The 19,365-nt window shown below is 34.8% G+C and overlaps 2 protein-coding genes across 4 annotated transcripts; one reads left to right on the plus strand and one right to left on the minus strand.

Annotated features, from left to right (window-relative positions):
• The first annotated feature begins 270 nt into the window (after window positions 1-270).
• On the plus strand, window positions 271-8,389 carry mrps18a (mitochondrial ribosomal protein S18A). Of its 2 annotated transcripts, XM_073946225.1 has the most exons (7): window positions 271-533; window positions 5,730-5,816; window positions 6,531-6,562; window positions 6,793-6,897; window positions 6,981-7,104; window positions 7,798-7,873; window positions 8,001-8,389. In XM_073946225.1, exons 5-7 carry the CDS (start codon window positions 7,089-7,091, stop codon window positions 8,143-8,145), a joined length of 237 nt encoding a protein of 78 aa, XP_073802326.1. In that variant the 5' UTR covers window positions 271-533; window positions 5,730-5,816; window positions 6,531-6,562; window positions 6,793-6,897; window positions 6,981-7,088; the 3' UTR covers window positions 8,146-8,389.
• An 84-nt stretch (window positions 8,390-8,473) lies between these two features.
• On the minus strand, window positions 8,474-15,314 carry rsph9 (radial spoke head component 9). Of its 2 annotated transcripts, XM_073946181.1 has the most exons (6): window positions 14,957-15,314; window positions 13,161-13,329; window positions 12,617-12,746; window positions 10,887-11,033; window positions 8,609-8,807; window positions 8,474-8,504 (listed from the first exon to the last, which is right to left on the minus strand). In XM_073946181.1, exons 1-5 carry the CDS (start codon window positions 15,181-15,183, stop codon window positions 8,647-8,649), a joined length of 834 nt encoding a protein of 277 aa, XP_073802282.1. In that variant the 5' UTR covers window positions 15,184-15,314; the 3' UTR covers window positions 8,474-8,504; window positions 8,609-8,646.
• Window positions 15,315-19,365: the final 4,051 nt, after the last annotated feature.

A 19,365-nucleotide genomic window follows, 5' to 3' on the forward strand; every position in this document is an offset into this window, starting at 1 on the left:
ATAAAGGTGAGGAGAGAGATAGACAGAAAGGAGAAAGAGAGAGGAAGTAAGAGAATGAAAAGGGCACATGAGGATAGAAGCTGGCGGATGTGAAGAGTCTGGGTAGAAAGAGAAAGAACGGGGACATGGAGAGGTCTGAATCTCCTGAGGCTTTTCCAAAAAGCGCATTGATTCTTTGAGTAGAGACTCTGCCACTCTGCACGTACACCCAGAGCCTCTCCAGCCGCCTGGCTTCAGTGTGGGAGCAGAGAAGAAAGGGAATGAGAAAAAGAGAGAGAGAGAAGGAGAGCAAGGGCAGGGAGGGAGGGTGTGAGGAACGGAGGCAGAGAAAGGATGAAAGAGAGACATTTGTTGCTGTGCGGATGGGTGAAATTTCACGTTGCTGGCAGTGCGATATATCCCAGATTTTTGATCGGACAGGGGGCCGTGAATACACATTGTGGATATTATGAATGCCATCATTCATGTATCACTCCATCTGGATTCAGACAAGCAGGGAAGTGTCTGAAAAGGCTTTTTTCCTGATGAATGAGGTCTGTGATGAGATACTGCTTGAGCTTGTGTAGTAATGCTGAATGTAACGAGGGCTCGTTTACATGTTCATGTGCATTTTAAGTGTGTATGAGCGTAGCCACAGTGTGTGTGTTTGCATAGCTCTTAGGTCCAGTTTCCAACTAATTAAGGGTAAATGAAACTAATGACGGTCTGTTTTCAAATTTCGTAATCGACTCGTGCGACAGCAGCTTTGCAGTGCAGCTATTCAGGCAGCAAAACTGTTAATTGAATCACAGGGGCTTTTCAACTTGGCCAATCTGGAAAATAACAAGTCAAACAGTAAGCCTTTGAGAACAATTACACAATCTGCACTGACATTTTCATCAGATTCCATTCAAACTCAGACTGACATCTTGTTCCACAAAAAAAGAGACAATAAAATGTTTAATCGAAATGCTTTATAAGACTACCTTTCCTGTGGATGATTTGTACACAAGACAGGAAAAGGACGATTTCCTTCTAACCGGTGCTCTAATTCCACATGCAATGTTAGAGTCTAAATCAGCACTCTTATATTGTCTGTGACCTCTGCATGGCTCTTCCTGCAGTCATGCTCATCACCTCCTACATGTTCCTGTAGTGCTAACCTCCTGTGCACACCCATAACTTCTCAATGTGACACTGAAACAACATGGAGCTATTGTCCCACATCTCTGTCTGTGGGGATGTCAAAAGAACTCTTTTCATCTTCTGCAACTGATCTGATTTACTCCCTGTCAGTCCAAACTCAGCTCAGCTAGGGAGTTCCACATTCTATTTGAGTATCAAAGCCCATGAGAAGGTGGCCAGAAACTTTAAATGCCATTTTTGTTCAGGACTATTGTACGAGAATGTGACCAGTGAAGTGGTGATGACCAAAGGAACGATTTAGGAGAAACAATGCTTGCTTTGTGGAGCACATCTATCATGTGCACACACAAAATGCAAAAAAAGAGATCAGAAAACCCTATCACTTTCTGAATCCCAAAACAGGCTAACATTTCGACTACTGCTTTTGAATTCTGGGTCAAGTCCAAGATGAACAGATGTGCTGATACAGATTACATTACTGTTACAGGCACACTTATATCCTCAGGCCTAAACACAAGTGCACGAGTGCCAAAAAATGACACTAAGCATTATTAAAAGACAAACAATATCTTCAACTTTCAGTCATAAGTCTGAAGTGGTTTTCAAAAAGTTATTTTAATTGAAACAACGTTTGCGAATCACGTAACAGATTTCCCACTGTTCTTCTGTTCCTAAAATATAATGCTATGAAGCTGTACAGCTCTGCCTGAAATCTCATTCCTCTATTTTTAAGACATCTAGACCCTCTATTAAGAATAATCGACACCACTTACATCTGTAAATCAAGAAAGACGGACATAATAACAATCGGAGGGCTTTAACCACACTATAAGAGCCCTCTGATCGACTGTTTTGTGTGTAAGTACTGTACAAGAGGAGCCTGTTATTCAACGCACCAATAATTTTAGTAAAGCTGCCAGTAACTCAAAAGGCCCACCAGATCTAAGGGGCGCCAGTGTAAAGGCCAATAACTATTCGTGTGAATTTATGCGCTTGCTCACAAAAGAGACGACCATGTTAACATCCATATCCATCAGGACTATTGAGATATTTGCCAAGGACTGTGAATAAGGTGGCTGGGCATTCATAAAATGAGATGAAATGAATGAGAAGGCTTTTTAAGTGACTTTACGAACGGTCTTTACTTAGGAGAGTACTCCAAGTCGACCAAATATATGAGACATTTTATCACTATGCTAAGTACTTCTTTTCTTTCTAGGGTTATTTTTCTTTTTAACCAACATAATTTGACTTAAAAATTAAAGGAGATGGTAATTTACATAACATCCAATATGATGACTAGATCTTCATGTGTTTCTAATTGGCACATTTGTTTAGATGAGGGACATGGGGGTCCACAATGAATCGAATACCGCTTTAATAAAAATTAAAACCCAAGGCAAAACACCTGCATCTCACACAATGCAAGGGAAACTTTTTTTACTTCTATAAGGCAGCTGGCAATTTCCACAGCTGTCTATATCATTGTTTTACTGTTTTAGAGTGTTTGAAACTTAACACCACATAAAGATTAATGTCAAAAAGATGTCTCATATCGACTCGTGTCATTATATTATTTACGGTGTCATTTCCCACAAAGACACTGTAGATATATTTGATTATTTCCCTCTCCATGTACACAAATCAATGAATTTTACACACTGTGAAAATAAGGAAACATCTGGATGAAAAGCATTTCCAGACCACAGTTCCCATAAATTCACAGTGAAGTCTTGGCTCATAACAAAAACTGTAACCTGAAACCTACCTTTCTGCACTGTCAGATTCAACTGAATATGATTTATGATTCATATATAAAGATCAATTTAATAAACATTCAGAGAAATTGTTTCCAGTATTAGTAAAGGACTAAAACAGTACCACAGCTATACGTCTGTAAAAATCTGTAAAAGTTAATGGAAGATGCACACACATTTAAGATGACTTTGAAAGAATTGATGCTGGACCACCATTTTTATTAGGAGGAAAAATTATTTAAGGGAAAGCAGAAACATTTTTCATAGAAAACAGAACAAATGTAAGCACCCTTTATTTATTGCAAGTTCATCAATAACATTCAAAGTCCCATTTCATTGCACATAAATTAAAAATGTCCAGCTCTGCACTTTGCACTGAGAGCTTCTGTTATTTTCTATATTTGACTGCAGTAATGACTTTTAAAACTGACTCTTACATTGAATAGAGTCACTGACTGTTCAAGAAATTACATTATAAGTAATAAAATTAGTACTGTGAGAGAAGCATGATATTATAATTCAATATATGCTATCACTTTATTTTGATAGTCCCTTTAACACATTTTGTTGAATTTAAGTTACATTGCCTCTACATGCCAATTAATTATCATTAGAATATAAGTAGACTGCTAGGTTGGGGTTAGGGTTAGTGTAAATTGACATGTACTTGCAAAGTGTCTGCTGAAGCTGTGTCAACAGATATTAAGCAGACATACTAATACTCAAATGAGAATTGGCCTGTAGTTGCAATGAAACTTTTGGTCAACAAAATGTGCAATAGGGACCATCAAAATAAAGTCTTACCCAATATACTTGTGCTTCAGTTGATTTTTACCTGTAGATTATGTGGTTGCCTTTAAAACATCAATAGGTTCCTGCAGAGCACTTCACTGTTCATGGTGGGATATTCTGCTTGTTAAGTGTGATGTCACGCGAATCGGCTTCCGGGTCAAAGCGATATTTTAAACCACATGGGGAGACTCAACAAATGGTAATAATAAACATTTACAAAGCGATGCAATACTTTCGAAAATGACGATTGCAATATATATAACCATTGTCTAATATCCGACTAATATCTGAATAGATCAAATTGATTAAACTGAGAGGCAGCATGTGCAGACACTGATGTGTACACCATGATTTTATATAAAATTGAATTTAATGTGTGATATGACTAAAAAGTGGTCATAAATGAATATTTTCTCAATTTAAATGAGTAGCGGCTTGGATCCAGAAACAGTATTTCATACGTCACGACTGAACAAGCGGAAAACTGGTTATAATAAGCCCCACCTACTGGCAGAGAATAAATCAGCATTTTTTTCAGACAGTCAAGTAGTTTTTGCAGCTATTTTGTAGCATAACTTTAAAAAGGTCAAACAATATATATTTTTTTTATTTAGATTATTTTATTTAATCTAGATATAACAATTGCTGAAGCTAGCTATTATTGCTGTGCAGTGGTTGCCACTAATTTCAATTAACTTTCAACTAATTTCATTGCCAATATAATCTGTGATAAACCAAATAAACACCTCGTTTTGTGTTTTTTTTTTCTTCTTTCTAGATTAAATTAATATTAAAATTTTACTCACTATTTACTAACCCTCAAGTGGTTCTAAACATTTTTGAGTTTCTTTATTTTGTTGAATACTAATAAAGATATTGATAAAGATATTGAAAAAAATTCAAAAACCTGTAACCATTGACTTCCATAGTAGGAAAAACAAAAATTAAGCAAGTCAATGGTCACAGGTTGCAGCTTTCTTCTATCTTTTTTGTTCAACAGAAGAAAATCAAACAGGTTTAGGATAACTAAAAGATTGAGTAAATGTAAATGTGCTGGATAAAGACTGGATAAAAATCGATATTTTTGCTTCCATATCTTAAATTTTAAGGCCTGCTTTCTTTAGTCCTCATGACAAAGTAAATGATTTAGGACTTTGGACACATTTTAGCGAAATTTATTAAGAAATTACACTTGGATACTTAAAACCTTTAGCTCACACCTTGTTAAATCAATCATTATATGTTTTCAGATATTATAAATGTAAAAAATGAATATACACTTTCTGTAGTTTAAAAACATACCCCTATTTGACCAAGGTCCACACACTTTAACAATTTAATGGTATCTTGTGCAGTCTAACAAAATGGCTGCATTCTATGCTTTATGTACCTTATTGTTTCTTTATATTATCTAGACTTAGACTTCATGTTGAGCTGGAAATTTAAGTAAACATCTATTCTACTTGACTGTATGAACTTTTACAATATAGCTTTACCTGTAGTCACTAACTAGGTTAATGTTTAATCTATTTTTGAATGAATGCCACACTTACAAAATAAATCCAGTTTTATATATTGACAGAAACTCAAGGAGTATCACCTCAACTACATTTATATGCTTGTAAAAAGCAAAAACCTAGACCAATATATAATATCTTTATTGCTAAGTATATCCTGTCACTCTTATATACAGCCTACTATTACAAACTTACCTGTTCTGACTTACCTGTCAATGAAATTTCGTCTACTCGATTTTTCCAGGAAGTGCAGCTTGTCAATCACATTAGGACCCACTGCAATACATATTACGTGTAAATTAAAATCATATATATAATTTGGCAGTTCCTTACAGTTTCTGGAGCTTTTTACCTCATTAAGTTACCTCAGCTCGGTTGTTATTTGCAAACTAATTTGACGAAAATTATTGTTTAGATAATGTAAATGTGCTTATACTGTCACCCTTACCTGTAACTTGGCAAAGAGGTGACATTTTGCAGGATTTTGTCGTTGTTTACTTCATAAAAACACATTTATTACTGTTTACTCTCGCTTCAGGGACCGCCTGCCAATTCTCATCAGGTGACGAATTCGTATTGACCGCCAAAACGGGCACGAGCGCGTATCTTCCACAAGGAGGCGGAGGTACGTAACCAGGAAGTGAATGTCAAAGAAAGCATGGCGGCGCGCTGTGTTTTGCAGTCTGCAAGGACAGCGGTGAGATCCGCTCAAAATACCCTCAATAAAAGCACAAGCTTATTCCAGAGAATACCGGGTTTTTCACAGCATTCATTTTTAGGGATTACGCCGTGTCGCGGTCTTAGACATGGTGAGTCTAATGTTACTGGGAGTTTGATTTCGGAAGTCTGCACTGCACTAACGTCATGTCGTCTTCATGTCTCCGCTGTTAATGAGATCCAATATTATGTTTTTTATATATTAGATATTTAATGTATTTAATTTTGTAATATTGATATTTGGGACATTTAATTCTATTAAGCTATAATTTCACTAATCACATCAGAAGACATGTTATAACGTCAAGTGGATTATATATATATATATATATATATATATATATATATATATATATATATATATATATATATATATAATACAGAACTGTATATAATATCGTATATATTATATATTTAAATTATGTTTTATTTATTTATATATATATATATATATATATATATATATATATATATATATATATATATATAGTATACAATTTCTATAAAACAGATCATTGTTATATACCAAGAAAGCTATACATTTTCTATAGATTAAGCTGCATTTTTATTTCTGCATCTGGGGGATGTCATTAATTCTTGTGCATATTTGTATGTTTAACAGTGGCAGAAAAGAAGGAAGGCAAAACAACCATTGTAAGTTGCACATTCCTGTCTCACACAAACATTTTAGAACCGTGTGTGATCACATAATAAATTAATCAACATTCCAATTGCAAGACAAGTACAGTCAGTTCTGGAGCCACCAGAATAAAACATTATTGTCATGCTAGTATTATATCCTCCTTTGAATTGCACTTGTAATTATTAGTTCCACTTCAGCTTTTTAAACTCCATATTAATGCTTATTTTAACCATTTTATCAGATTGAGGGTTTCATAGAGACTACAACTGAGCAACCGCAGCCTCCTAACCCCACGGCGTCCTGTCCCATCTACCGATGGAACCTACAGAACAAATACAACTACACTGTAAGTGTAAACACTTCTGACGATTCTTAGTTTTAACAATGTTTCATATCTCAAAAACTTCTCTCACTCTAAATGTGATGCAGGATGTGCTGTTACTCAGTCAGTTCATTCGCTCAGATGGTGGGTTACTCCCCCGGCGCATTACAGGCCTCTGTGCTCAGGAACATAACAAGATAGCAATATGTGTACAGATGGCCCATCGTGCAGGTAAACTTTCTTCATCATCATTTCTACAGCACTGTCATCCTGTAGTCAATCTTATGTTGTTTATAAATGTGTACTGCCAGTTTGGGCTTTTTTATTTTTATTTTTTTGTATAATCATAATAAATGCTGCTTTTTCACACATTGACTTTAGAGAATGTACGAAATATAGGTTTAAAATTTAGCTAAAGCAAAAAAAAATCCAAGAAATTTTAATGGAACACTGGCTCTGACTAAAGTTATCTCTACACAACATTTCAAATAAAACTTTAAAAGTCAAAGTTGTTTTTTGGCTGTCTATTTATTTAGTTTTTTTTTTCTTTGCATTTATCAATTCAACAATGTTGTCCGTTTGTATTAAAAATTATTATTTTGCTTTTTACTGCATTTATAAACCAAGCCCTAATAACCGAAGCCAATTCCAAAAGTTCAAACCATCAAAGTACATACAATATTAAAACTAGATGTTAATGATAAGTGTTATGCACCCATTTACACACTGACATATGCAGTTTGGCAGAATTGCCATATAATTAAAATCTTAAATAAAAAGCCTAAAAATGGAACAGCTTAATATTTTATCTTTCAGATACTCCTACTTGTACAAACAGTAATACAACCTTCGCATTTTCTTAATTTTGAGCAAGAGAAAAGCCTAAATATTAAAGTCAATCAATTCTTTCTTATTAATTTTCAGGTCTCCTACCAGATCACAGGCCCCGCTTACCTGAAGGCCATGTTCTAAAACCCAAACCACATCCACCTCTCAACCGGTAAGAACACCTCTACAACATTAAATCATGCTATTTAGTCCCAGAAAGCAAATATTACCATCATCCGTTTGATGACCCATATTTTCAAATGTTATTATTTTTAACTCTCTCTGATGGTCTGTTGCAGATATCTGACACGGTACTCTGTGAAGTCTGTGAAGCCCATCTACTGGACAGGGCTGAAGTGGTGTAAGAATAGAATGGTTGTTGGACATCCTGCCCTGAAAAACAATGTCAGATACAACCCCAAACCCTGGTACTTAAAGCACTGATGGACAGATCTGTTTACTCGGTCAAAACAGTAGTTCATTAATGTTACAAAGGATCCGTGGCAGAGGAGTTGCACCTTTTCATATTGTTCAAAGATAGCCCAGTGTGAAAGATCAAGAGAATTAAAGAAGAGATCACCGTGATGCCCTTTAGACGTATGTGTTCATCGTTTTATCCGGGATGCATTTCTATTGTTTGATAATATTGTAAAAGCAGATGTGCAAATAAAATGGTTGTTTACCTCAATAGCAGCTGTTTCTGAATGTGCATGTGTTAGTGCCAGAAGACAGCAGGGTAGATCAGGTTTTGAAACACCAACATAACTTCAACTTTTCACACATGGTGGCATGTTTATGTTTTCCTAAAATAAAATAACATTAAAGTCAATTACAGTGAAAGTAAGCCAGGTCACATTAACATTGGGGAAGATTGATGCTTTTGGTTTCTTTTAAATGTGGCACCAACACCGGATGGAGATTGTGTCGCTGAAGTCCTTTTGGCTGTTATAACATGAAGGGCAGGTCAAGGTTCATGAGGCCATCTCCCATGTATATGTACCCATGTTGAGGAGTCTGGGGAACATGGAAGAAGGTGAAACCCAGCCATAGTAAACTTCGTAATACACACACAGTGCCGCCCCGATCAAGCTGCAGGCTCCATGACCCTGTAGGAAGAACACACGGTACCTTATCCTACTGGCCAAGATCAAAGTGAGAGCAAAAAGCACTTTAAATAAACTGAACCTGAAATTTCAACCATTAAACCTTTGACAGACTCCAGACTGTGATAGTGTGACAGACGCAGAGTTAAATCTGGAGAGTCGTGTGACAGAGTTGGCTCAGTTTTGGATAACTATTATCACAGTGGTGTATAAAGAAGAGGCATTTCGGGGTCTTTCTATCTGGGTGGCCCCTGCATCCAGCTGCCGACACTGGCTTGCACCCAGTACCGCAAATACGCCATGCCAGTGAATTTGTGCGTTTGAATTGTAGCGTTGAACTACTAAAAGCATTTAACCTAAAACACTAGAAAGTCTACAAAAATGTAAATTGTGGTTCTTTGATTTATTATGAGTTCAAATATTTAACAAGCAGCAGTTCTATGAAGATGTGCTCATCAAAACGCATGACTGCCACATTTAACTGAAGTACACTAATTCAATTTTCTCATCAGAGAGATGCGATATTGAATTAGTCTGACAAATCAGACAAGGTTCTTCTATCAACAGGTTTCCTTCTATCCGTCATTGGCCCAAAAGTCATGCGGTTATTCAATATTTTACGCTTTTCCAAGTTTTTGGGAAATCTCCCTACATTTCCCCTTGTCCAGGCCACACTCAAGGAAACCTGAGTGAAGCAGAAGGGGGGTGACGGTAAATACCACCGCCCTTTCCCAGTATCCCACTATTTGAAGCGTTCAGATGAACCTGTTCACCTCTGGCACTTCTTGAGAAGGGATTGGGTTTTTTCCACCTGATTGGTCAAGGGGAAAAAGAGGAAACTGTTACGCAGGGTGGGTAAATGCCCTCTGTCTGAGACCTGCTCTACTTTCTCGCTTTCTAGAGACCAGACAAATCAACTTAGTCTAGCAGGGTATTGCCTGAGGTAAAAGGCCATCCCTTAGAGAGGGAAAGAAAGGACAGATCCCCCCCTGTAATGAAACAGCTGAGATGTTTCTAACACACTTTAAGTCTGGGCATGTCTCCAGTTGGGTGACTCTGCTTTCAAACTCTGCTGAGGAACAACTATGCGGCATTTGCCTTTTAAATCGGAGTCAGATAACAATATTCCCAGTGAGAAAATGCTCCTTTATTCTATGATTTGATGTAGGTTGTAATTGATGATCACACACTTCTTCAACTTACTTGAGGTTGCATTTAGTGGGAGGTCATTATTAATTGTGCAATGATTGCATAAATGGCCAACGTCAAGTTTTTTTAGGCCTAACGTGATGCTCCAGTGATTTGGCAGGTATGTTAAACAAACCAGATTCCATCTGGATAAGATTCAGGATCAGCAGAATCAGATATTCCTCGAGGAACTCGATGTAAAACAATCAGTGGTAGTCTGTGGCCTGTAGGCAAGCCGTGGGCAAAACTGGATGAAGCGCGTTGGACAAATACCTTTCAGCAAGATTATGTCTGACTTGAATTTGCAGAGTACAACAACAGATAAATAGTTTTCTGACTGTTTTGTTAGTTCACTCCCAAATGACAAACATGGCAGGAAGACACACCAAGATATACGAGGGGGAGATTTATCCTTGATTTAGAAAATGGCAATCCCTCAAACGCTTCTTCCCAGAAAGAAAAGAGAACAATGGGTTCATAGTTTGCAGAACAACACCCCAGATGTCTCTTTGGCTTTCGCTCGGCCTTAGGCAGCTGCCAAATCATATCTGTCATTAACCCAGGGAAATCCAGCTACAGGGATCATGGGATGACTTGCAGAAGGATTTTTACACCCTCCTCATGTTTCCCACCACTATTAAGACTTCCTAAATGCAATTTGCATGTCAGCATCTTTTTTGGGAAGTACGGTGGCGTTAACAGGTGTTGTTCACCTTTGAATTACACCGTAAAGTCTAAAGCAGAGGAGGCTTCAGTGCAGACGTTTCATTACAAGGCTCGAGAGCCGGAGACTCCCACAGAAACATCAGAAACAATATTGTGCCTGGAAATAAAACAGCATCACGAATAAATCATCAAATGAAAAGGTAATGAAAGATCGTTTCTTTTAATTACCTTTGAGAATGTCTTCGCTCAAAGGATCTAGGAAGTCAAGAGCAGGATTAAGTTCAGACATTTCCAAGATGGATTTGTTCCTCAGGTTAACCGGCTCACGGAAGTGCAGGTAGTTGCGCAGTTTTGCAGCCTCAGTGGGATGAAGGCCTGTAATCATGTGTGTAAAATATAATTGATCTGCCAACAGACCATTCAGACAAACACAGAAGCAGAAACGCATGAACTGATGTATGGCTTCAATATCATGCATTTTCAGTGATTCAAACACTTTTCCTCCTAGTATTAACATCCATTTAAATCTCTTTTGAACATTTGTGTTTTTTTTTTCCATTGAGACCACTACTATTTATTACTTCATTTCATAACGGTTTTGTAAGGTCTTACTTTCTCTAAAGTACTAAAGAACCTTAAATTTGAGTTTCAAAATGGTGATTTGTATGCTACATTGATTATTGTTTTCTGCTATTTATTAAGATTGTGGATTTCTCAATTGCAATATACAGTAGTTGTATATACACGTGCAATTTTCAGATTTCAATTAAATGTAATTGTTTAACAACATACACCACTAAAAACTAAAGTATGAGTGCTCGTTCTATTGTAGATTTGTTTTTAGAGGTGTTGTGAAATATCACAATGCTGGTTAAAAGAATCAATATCAGATCGTATCATAAGGATTTTACCACTTCTAATCAGGGGTGTTTTGAAAAACCATAGTTAACCAACTAAGGTCGCAAGTTTCGTTCTTACAAACATAGTGTTTCCCAAATCCGTTGTTCCAATGAACATTCGCAAACTGTGTCGCAAACTTGTACGCTTGTAACCAAACCTCTAGAGCTGTAGTTAAGCATAGTTCCTGGTTGTGTTCACTTGCCAGTTATTGTTGCCCCTATGCCCAATTCATTTAGAACATTCTAACATTTAAACACAAAATGATAAAAAAAAAAAAAAACATTAAATCTTTTCTCTAAGGTGTAATTTCCTTTCAAAGTATTTTACAATTTAGTTTTAGCGATCTTTATTTTGACAACTGCGTTCCCTTCGCGGTGCACTTTGAAAACATTGTTGACATTTTGAACGAAGCCATGGCTCATGACGAAAGCTATAGGTGATCTATTATTTAAAAGCAGAATTTACATCTCCAAAGCTTGTGGAAACAAAAATACATAGCATACATTATTGCTTTCAATTTATAGTAGGTTATTAGGAAATGTTAATCCTCCAGCTACAAAACCATTTGTACACTTCAAAAACTATACTGGAACACACATGCATGCACACAAAATAAACTACTGCTTTAACTTTCACAAATTCTGTCTTGCTAAAAACTTTGTACGCTACATTAGAAAATATACCCATTACTTTAGTCAAAAATGAGGGTTGCCAAACGATTAAACATTGACCAAATATTGCACACGGAAGAGTAAAAACTTTAAATTAATTATTAATATTAATAGAGTTTGTGATAAAGATGAGGTTGTTTCTCTATGCAAAATAGTTTTGAGGATAGAAACTAAAGCATAAAAGGTAAAGGCATTTCCTTAATGCATGAATGTAAATGTTCGACTTTTTAGTTTCGGAGAACTGAAATAGGAGCTGGCATTTTACCAGAAAATGGAACATACAATGAGTCCAAACTTAGGTTTTAGACTCACACAGCTGTGTCTGATTTCCGGTTGAAAGCATATACAAACACTTCTGAGCAGCTAAGAGTTTGGCTGTAAGTATACCTCCAAAGCTTCGGTTTGTCTGCACTTTGCCATTGGGACTCTTGATGAATGCACCACGTGGGACTACAGACACGTCTTTATCGATGTTTGACACTATTGCAGCCAGTCTACTTGCTTCAATCACTTTCACCTGCAGAAAGAGAAGCAGGTCAAAAAAAAAAGATGCATAAACATTCAACAGGCCGTCTGCCTGCATCATAGTTTAAACCACGAATAAACAGAAAAGCGAGTAAATAATAACAGTTGTTTTACATCCAAATATTACCGCGTCCACATAAACACAACATTCATCACTCACTGTTTGTGTCTTTTTCAGCTAAAACTTCCACTTTTCCTTGAAATGTTTACTCTCTGATTGCTAAAAAATTAAAAGTTTGGGAAAAGAAGCATTTTTTTCAGAGAAACAAACACTCCATAGAGTGCAGAAATAGCAAATAAACCAAGCCAGATGGGCTTTTGTTCATTTTTTTTTCCAATCTATTTTCCCATTTCCAGAGTGCCGCATGCTCATTATGGGCCCATCTGTGTGGTGTAAGGCTTTTACCGTGACCTCTTCATGTGTAGCCTCGTCCCCCTCGCCCTCTGTGCGTATCTCTGTGTGCTCGTACTCATGGGACGGGTCGCCTGTGAATCGTCCCGTTGCTGCTAATGCCACATCTGCAATCATGGACTCGGTGGCTGGGGGGAGCAGGTGCCAATCTACGCAGTTTAAACTGTAATCAGAATAAAAATAATGTTGAAAACCTTTGATGTAGGCCTCATTAAATGTATTTTAAATGGGCAGTATTTGCAACTTGGTAACTCTTTAAAATGACGGTCCATTAGTTAATGTGTTTACTAACATGAACAAACTATTAGTAATACATTTATTACTTTATTTATTTATGTTTGTTAACATTAATGTTATTTAAGTTAAATATAATTAGTTCATATTAACACGTGGAGCAATAATGTTATCAACCACAAATTAGGATTTTAATAATGCTTTAGTTAACATCATTAGTAAATAAATTGCCTAATGGACCATTATTCTTAAGTGTTACGAACCTGCAACTTTTTTTGAATGCTCACTGTATAAAGAAGAATTTTTAATAATTGGAAGAAAAATATACGAGCTAATTTCATAAGGAACAGGATTTATTACTAACTAGAAAGATTAATCAGGTATGGTCGTTGTCTGAAGCTGTTTGTCTACACAACACTGACATAATGCATGTTATAAAATATATAGACCTATTATTCTACGTAAAATATTTTAAATTACACATGTAATATTACTAATATTACATCGGCAACTGAAATGACTGATAAACTAGAGCTGCATGATATTGGAAATATTAGATATGGCAATATTTTATTTTTCTATGATAAATATTGTGATATGAATAGTTTCACGAGATGGTTTGAATAGCTCTATTTCATAGTCGAAGAATATTCGGGTACAGAATTAAATAATCAAAATGCAAAAAAAGCTTTTCTTACTTTGCTTAGTCTTGATTCTAGCTTAAATATTTAAAAAAAACATCTTAGACCAAGTAAAAATATTGTTTATTTTACACTGTCAGAAATAAAGTGAAAAATAAGATTATTATTATTTATTATTATTATTATTATTGATATATATATATATATATATATATATATATATATATATATATATATATATATATATTTTTTTTTTTTTTTTTTTTTTTTTGCCTGTTTTAAGGAATTTATCTGCCAGTGGGGTAAGTGAAACAATCTTGTTTTCACTTTGAAATGTAGATATTTGGACTAGAAACAAGACAATAATGCAAGTAAGAATTTATTTATATTTATTTTATTTGTATTTTATTTATTTATTTTTTATTTTTTAGCAAAAATCATATAAATTCCATGTAAATACAATGATTGAAAACAATTCTGTAGCTCCTGGTCAACTATAACTCAGACTGGACACTGAATATCTTTGCGATGTGACTATTGCGATATGCACATTATGATCGTTCTGAAACGTTATATTGTGCAGCGCTAGATAAAACCAGATATTTTATTGGTTAAACGGGTATTGGTATTGTATTGTAACTAAATATTTGACAAATATTAAAACACAGCATTTGGTCAAATAAATATAAGTTATAAGTTTATTTTTTTTAAGTCATAAAAATAAATTTAAAAAAATTATAAATGCATTGTTGGATAGTTGGAAAGTGCCAAAAAACAATAAAATTGCTCAACTTTTTTTTTAAAGTAACATGGAAAAATAAGAAATTTAAAACTTATACTTTACTATTAATAAGAATTAAAAATATTAGCTAACACACACTAAACTTACTCATAAGCACAAGCAACATGTCTTACCTATACAAAGACTTCCTGTTCTTCAGTTCATCATCTTCAACTCCTTGTGCAATAAAATAGTCACTTTTTATTCCCAAAATCTTTCCCCAAAACAAAACCCGGCTGAATTTGTAGTTTCTCTTGACTATGAGCAGAGAGGATTGAAGAGCGGCTCTCTGTTCACTGCTCAGAGTCAAACCATTAGCAGCAGCTAAATCCAGGGAGTAATGCAGAGAATCAGAGTCCATCTCGATCTATTCGCTAATCAATCTATATTTACCAGAGAGTTGTGATTAATACTTGAATGATCTGAATTAAGTTCCCTTGAAGCTAGCAAGCTAATTAGCCTCTCTCTCCAGTGACACAGTGGTTGCTATGTAAACAAAAGCCCCAGCAGCCTGTTGCTATAGCAACTCAGAGACACTAGAAGTGCAAACTACTGAGAATACATGCTAGCAAAGAGCATGAAACCATTCTAAGCTCTTTGATACTAGTTACTAGATCAGTGGAGCAAAACTGTTTATTTACAGTTTATAAAGCAAACTGAATATTTAGAGAAGATGAATTAAGTTGATTCCGTGTTTAAAATGCTTACAAAATTTAGTTTGAATGCCTTTAAATAAATATTAAAAAAAACAAAAATGATCTATCTATCCATCTATCTATCTATCTATCCATCCATCCATCTATCCATCTATCTATCTATCTATCTATCTATCTATCTATCTATCTATCTATCTATCTATCTATCTATCTATCTATCTATCTATCTATCTATCTATCTATCTATCTATCTATCTATCTATCTATCTATCTAATCATCTTTCTGTCTATCTATTACCTATTATTCTATCTATCTATCTGTCTATCTATCCGTCTATCTGGTCTATCTGTCTGTCCATCCATCCATCCATTTATCTGTCTGTCCATCCGTTTGTCTATCATTCTATCCATCTATCTGTCTGTCTGTCCATCCGTCTGTCTATCATTCTATCCATCCATCCACTAATCTGTCTGTCCATCCGTTTGTCTATCATTCTATCTATCCATCTATCTGTCTGTCTGTCCATCTATTGTTCCATCCATCCATCTATCCATCTGTGTGTCTATCAATCTGTCTGTCTGCCTGTCTATCTATCGGTCTATCCATCCATCTGTCTATTTAGCCATCGGTCAATCGATCGATCGCTCTATCTATTTACACATCATTCTATCCATCCATCCATCCGTCTATCTATCTATCTATCTATCTATCTATCTATCTATCTATCTATCTATCTATCTATCTATCTATCTATCTATCTATCTATCTATCTATCTATCTATCTATCCATCGATTGATCTATTGTTCTACCCATTTACCCATTATTCTATCCATCCATCCATCCATCCATCATCTATCTATCCATCCATCCATCCATGTTCTATCCATCCATCTATCTATCCATCCATCCATCGGTCTTTCTGTCTATCCATCTGTCTGTCTATCTATCCATTCATCCATCCGTCGGTCTATCCATCAATCCATCTATTGTTCTATCCATCTACCTATCGTTCTATTGATTTACCTATCATTCTATCCATGTATCCATCAGTTTATCTGTCTGTCTATCTATCTGTCTGTCTATTTATCTATCTATACATCATCTACAATAGACAGAATGGCAGACAGACAGACAGATAGATAGATTTCATAATTTATTTGAATACATTCAGGGTTCCACAAAATTCAAATCAAAAATCAAAATTATTTGTTGTCATCACTAGTAGCACATGTTTTATGATGAGTGAAAAATTCATTCATGTTGTCCCATAAAAGTCTGAAGGATTGTGTTGTTTAAGCTCATTTAAATTTTAACAAGCAAATTGAATAATGTTTTGAGTATCTAAACTACGCAAAAACAGTTGTTCAAATATTTAAGGCCCTTAAGGAACTTTGATAAAGATTAAACAGAAGTTATAAACCCTATATAAAGTCTTCATTTTTTTCTGAATCGGAGTTGAATATGCGCAATATGTTGTAACTCTTTTTGTTAGCGCGCTGCACAGATGACAGTGAGATGGACAAACAGGAAGCGTGTGGCACAGCTGGCAGGATGTGTGTTCAGTCTGACCTGATGCCCTCTGCGTGATACAGGCGCTTCACACATTATAAGTGTGAACTAGTGCTGTTAACATCGGCCACGGGTGACAGGAGAAGTCAGCTGCCTGTTGAGAACACATTAGCATGTTTGTGTGTGTCAGGACAGAGGCTGTGCACGGCAGACGCTTTAACATAATGGCAAACACAAGTCCAGAAGGACTCTTTCAGGAGTTATCTGGAGGAAAATTAAAAGGGAAAAAAGGGAAATGAGATGATGAGATTGATATTAAATAAGATTATGAATATTAAAAGCATAAAATATCGGAACTGAAATGTATTCATGTACCATAAAGCATTTGTTATAATGCATTTGTTTCATTAATGCTTGGCATTGTGGCATTATTGTACGTTTAAAGAATTAAAGAATAGTTTTATTTAAAAAATAATAATAATAATAATATGCAAGGAAATTAATAAAATAAATAAATAAATTCTTTTTTTTTCTATTTTTGCACGATGATATAATGTGTCTTTATACTAAATTTAATAATATTAATCATAAGTCATAATACATGCAACTCAGAGACACTAGAGGTGCACACTGAACATTTACAGAAGGTAGGAAAGATTTCTCAATGTTTACAATGCTTAGAAATATGAATGTTTTAAAATTAATAAATTAAAATCCGTTAATAGTTAATAAAGTAATAAATTAATAAGTTGTAATAAATCATATGAAAGCTGAATAAATAAGCTTGAATGGAGGATTTCTTTGAATCAGAAGTTTAAAAATCTAAATTTTATTTAAAAAATATAAACATTTTAAGGTAAAAAAAAACTATATATATATATATATATATATATATATATATATATATATATATATATATATATATATATATATATTTATATACATTTTTATTAAATAATATGTAAGTAATTAAAAAAAATTCAATTATTGTGGTATAAGAATTTATGCACATGACACAATTTCAAATATTTATCCTGAATAATAATAATAATATATTAAGAAGAAGAAGAAGAAAAAGTGTAATTGTGTATTAATTCCTTATGCATTTATTCTGTTCTTGCTTTGTCTGCTCTATAGCTTACCCTTCTGGATCTTGAAAAGCATCCTCTGATACAGGTGTGAAGTGTAAAGCTCTGCATTACTGTGATTAGTGATGGTTCCTCAGCGCTGTCAGAGAGTGATGAGCCACAAAGAGCCGTTGAGTTAGCGGCGCACAAGCTGAACACGCACACAAGACACACAGCCTCATTCAGCGGAGATTAATGGAGAAAACATCACAGCCGCTTCTGCCTATAACTCACAGCACACTGCAGACAGGAAGAGGAGGATGAGGAAGAGAGGAAGCAAACATGGCTGTATTTCATCTCTTTGGACAGATCTGTCTCATGCAAGTCTGCAAAGATAGATATCAACGTGAGTGATTGTCAACAGTTATAAGGCGTTATAGGTGCACTGACTCATTTAGTATTATGTGCTGAATAGTGTTGGGTTTTGTCTGTGCTGCATTATTTCAAGTGTAAAATATATCACAAAATGACATTCATTCCTTCATTTTCCATTGGCTTAGTCCCTGGTTGAAGTTTCCACAGCGGAATGAACCAACAAACTATTCCAGCATATGTTTTTTATGCAGTGAATACCCTTCCAGCCACAACCCTGTACTGGGGAAGAAAAATAATTAAAAAAATAATAATAATAATAAATAAATAATTAAAAATCACAAAACGACAATGATAACATATTTTATTTACACAATCCATAATATGTAAATAAAATGTTGAATCATTTGATGTACACATATTCCATAATGTGTAAATAAAACGATTTGATAAAACTAAATATTTAGTAATACAGGGTTCATACACATGACGTAATGTTTCATGTAATGTCTACATATACATGATAAATAATAAGAAAAACAATGACGTTCAAATTTATTACAGCATATTATGGAACACAAAACAAATCTATTTTGTTTAAATTTGTTTTTATATCTAAGTAAAAATGATTTTGATGATGCTTACAAAAAATTCTTGTGGCTGGATGTTTTAAACTCAAAATATTCACACAGTCACAGGCCTTAAAGGGTTTACTCATAGATTTAAATGTACTCACTATTTACTCACACTTCACTTGTTTTAATACTATAGGAGATCCTAAATTATATTATTTTTGTGTTCGTTTAAGAAAAAAAGGAAACGCATAAATGTTTGAAACAAGGAAAGGGTGTCTAGAAAATGCTAATTTTTGGGTGAACCATTGATTTAAAAATGCATGCAGATGATAAACTTTTACTCCAACTTTTACAACAATGTG

The sequence above is a fragment of the Danio rerio genome, chromosome 4 (genome assembly GCF_049306965.1).
Source record: "Danio rerio strain Tuebingen ecotype United States chromosome 4, GRCz12tu, whole genome shotgun sequence".
Classification (NCBI taxonomy): Eukaryota; Metazoa; Chordata; class Actinopteri; order Cypriniformes; family Danionidae; genus Danio; species Danio rerio.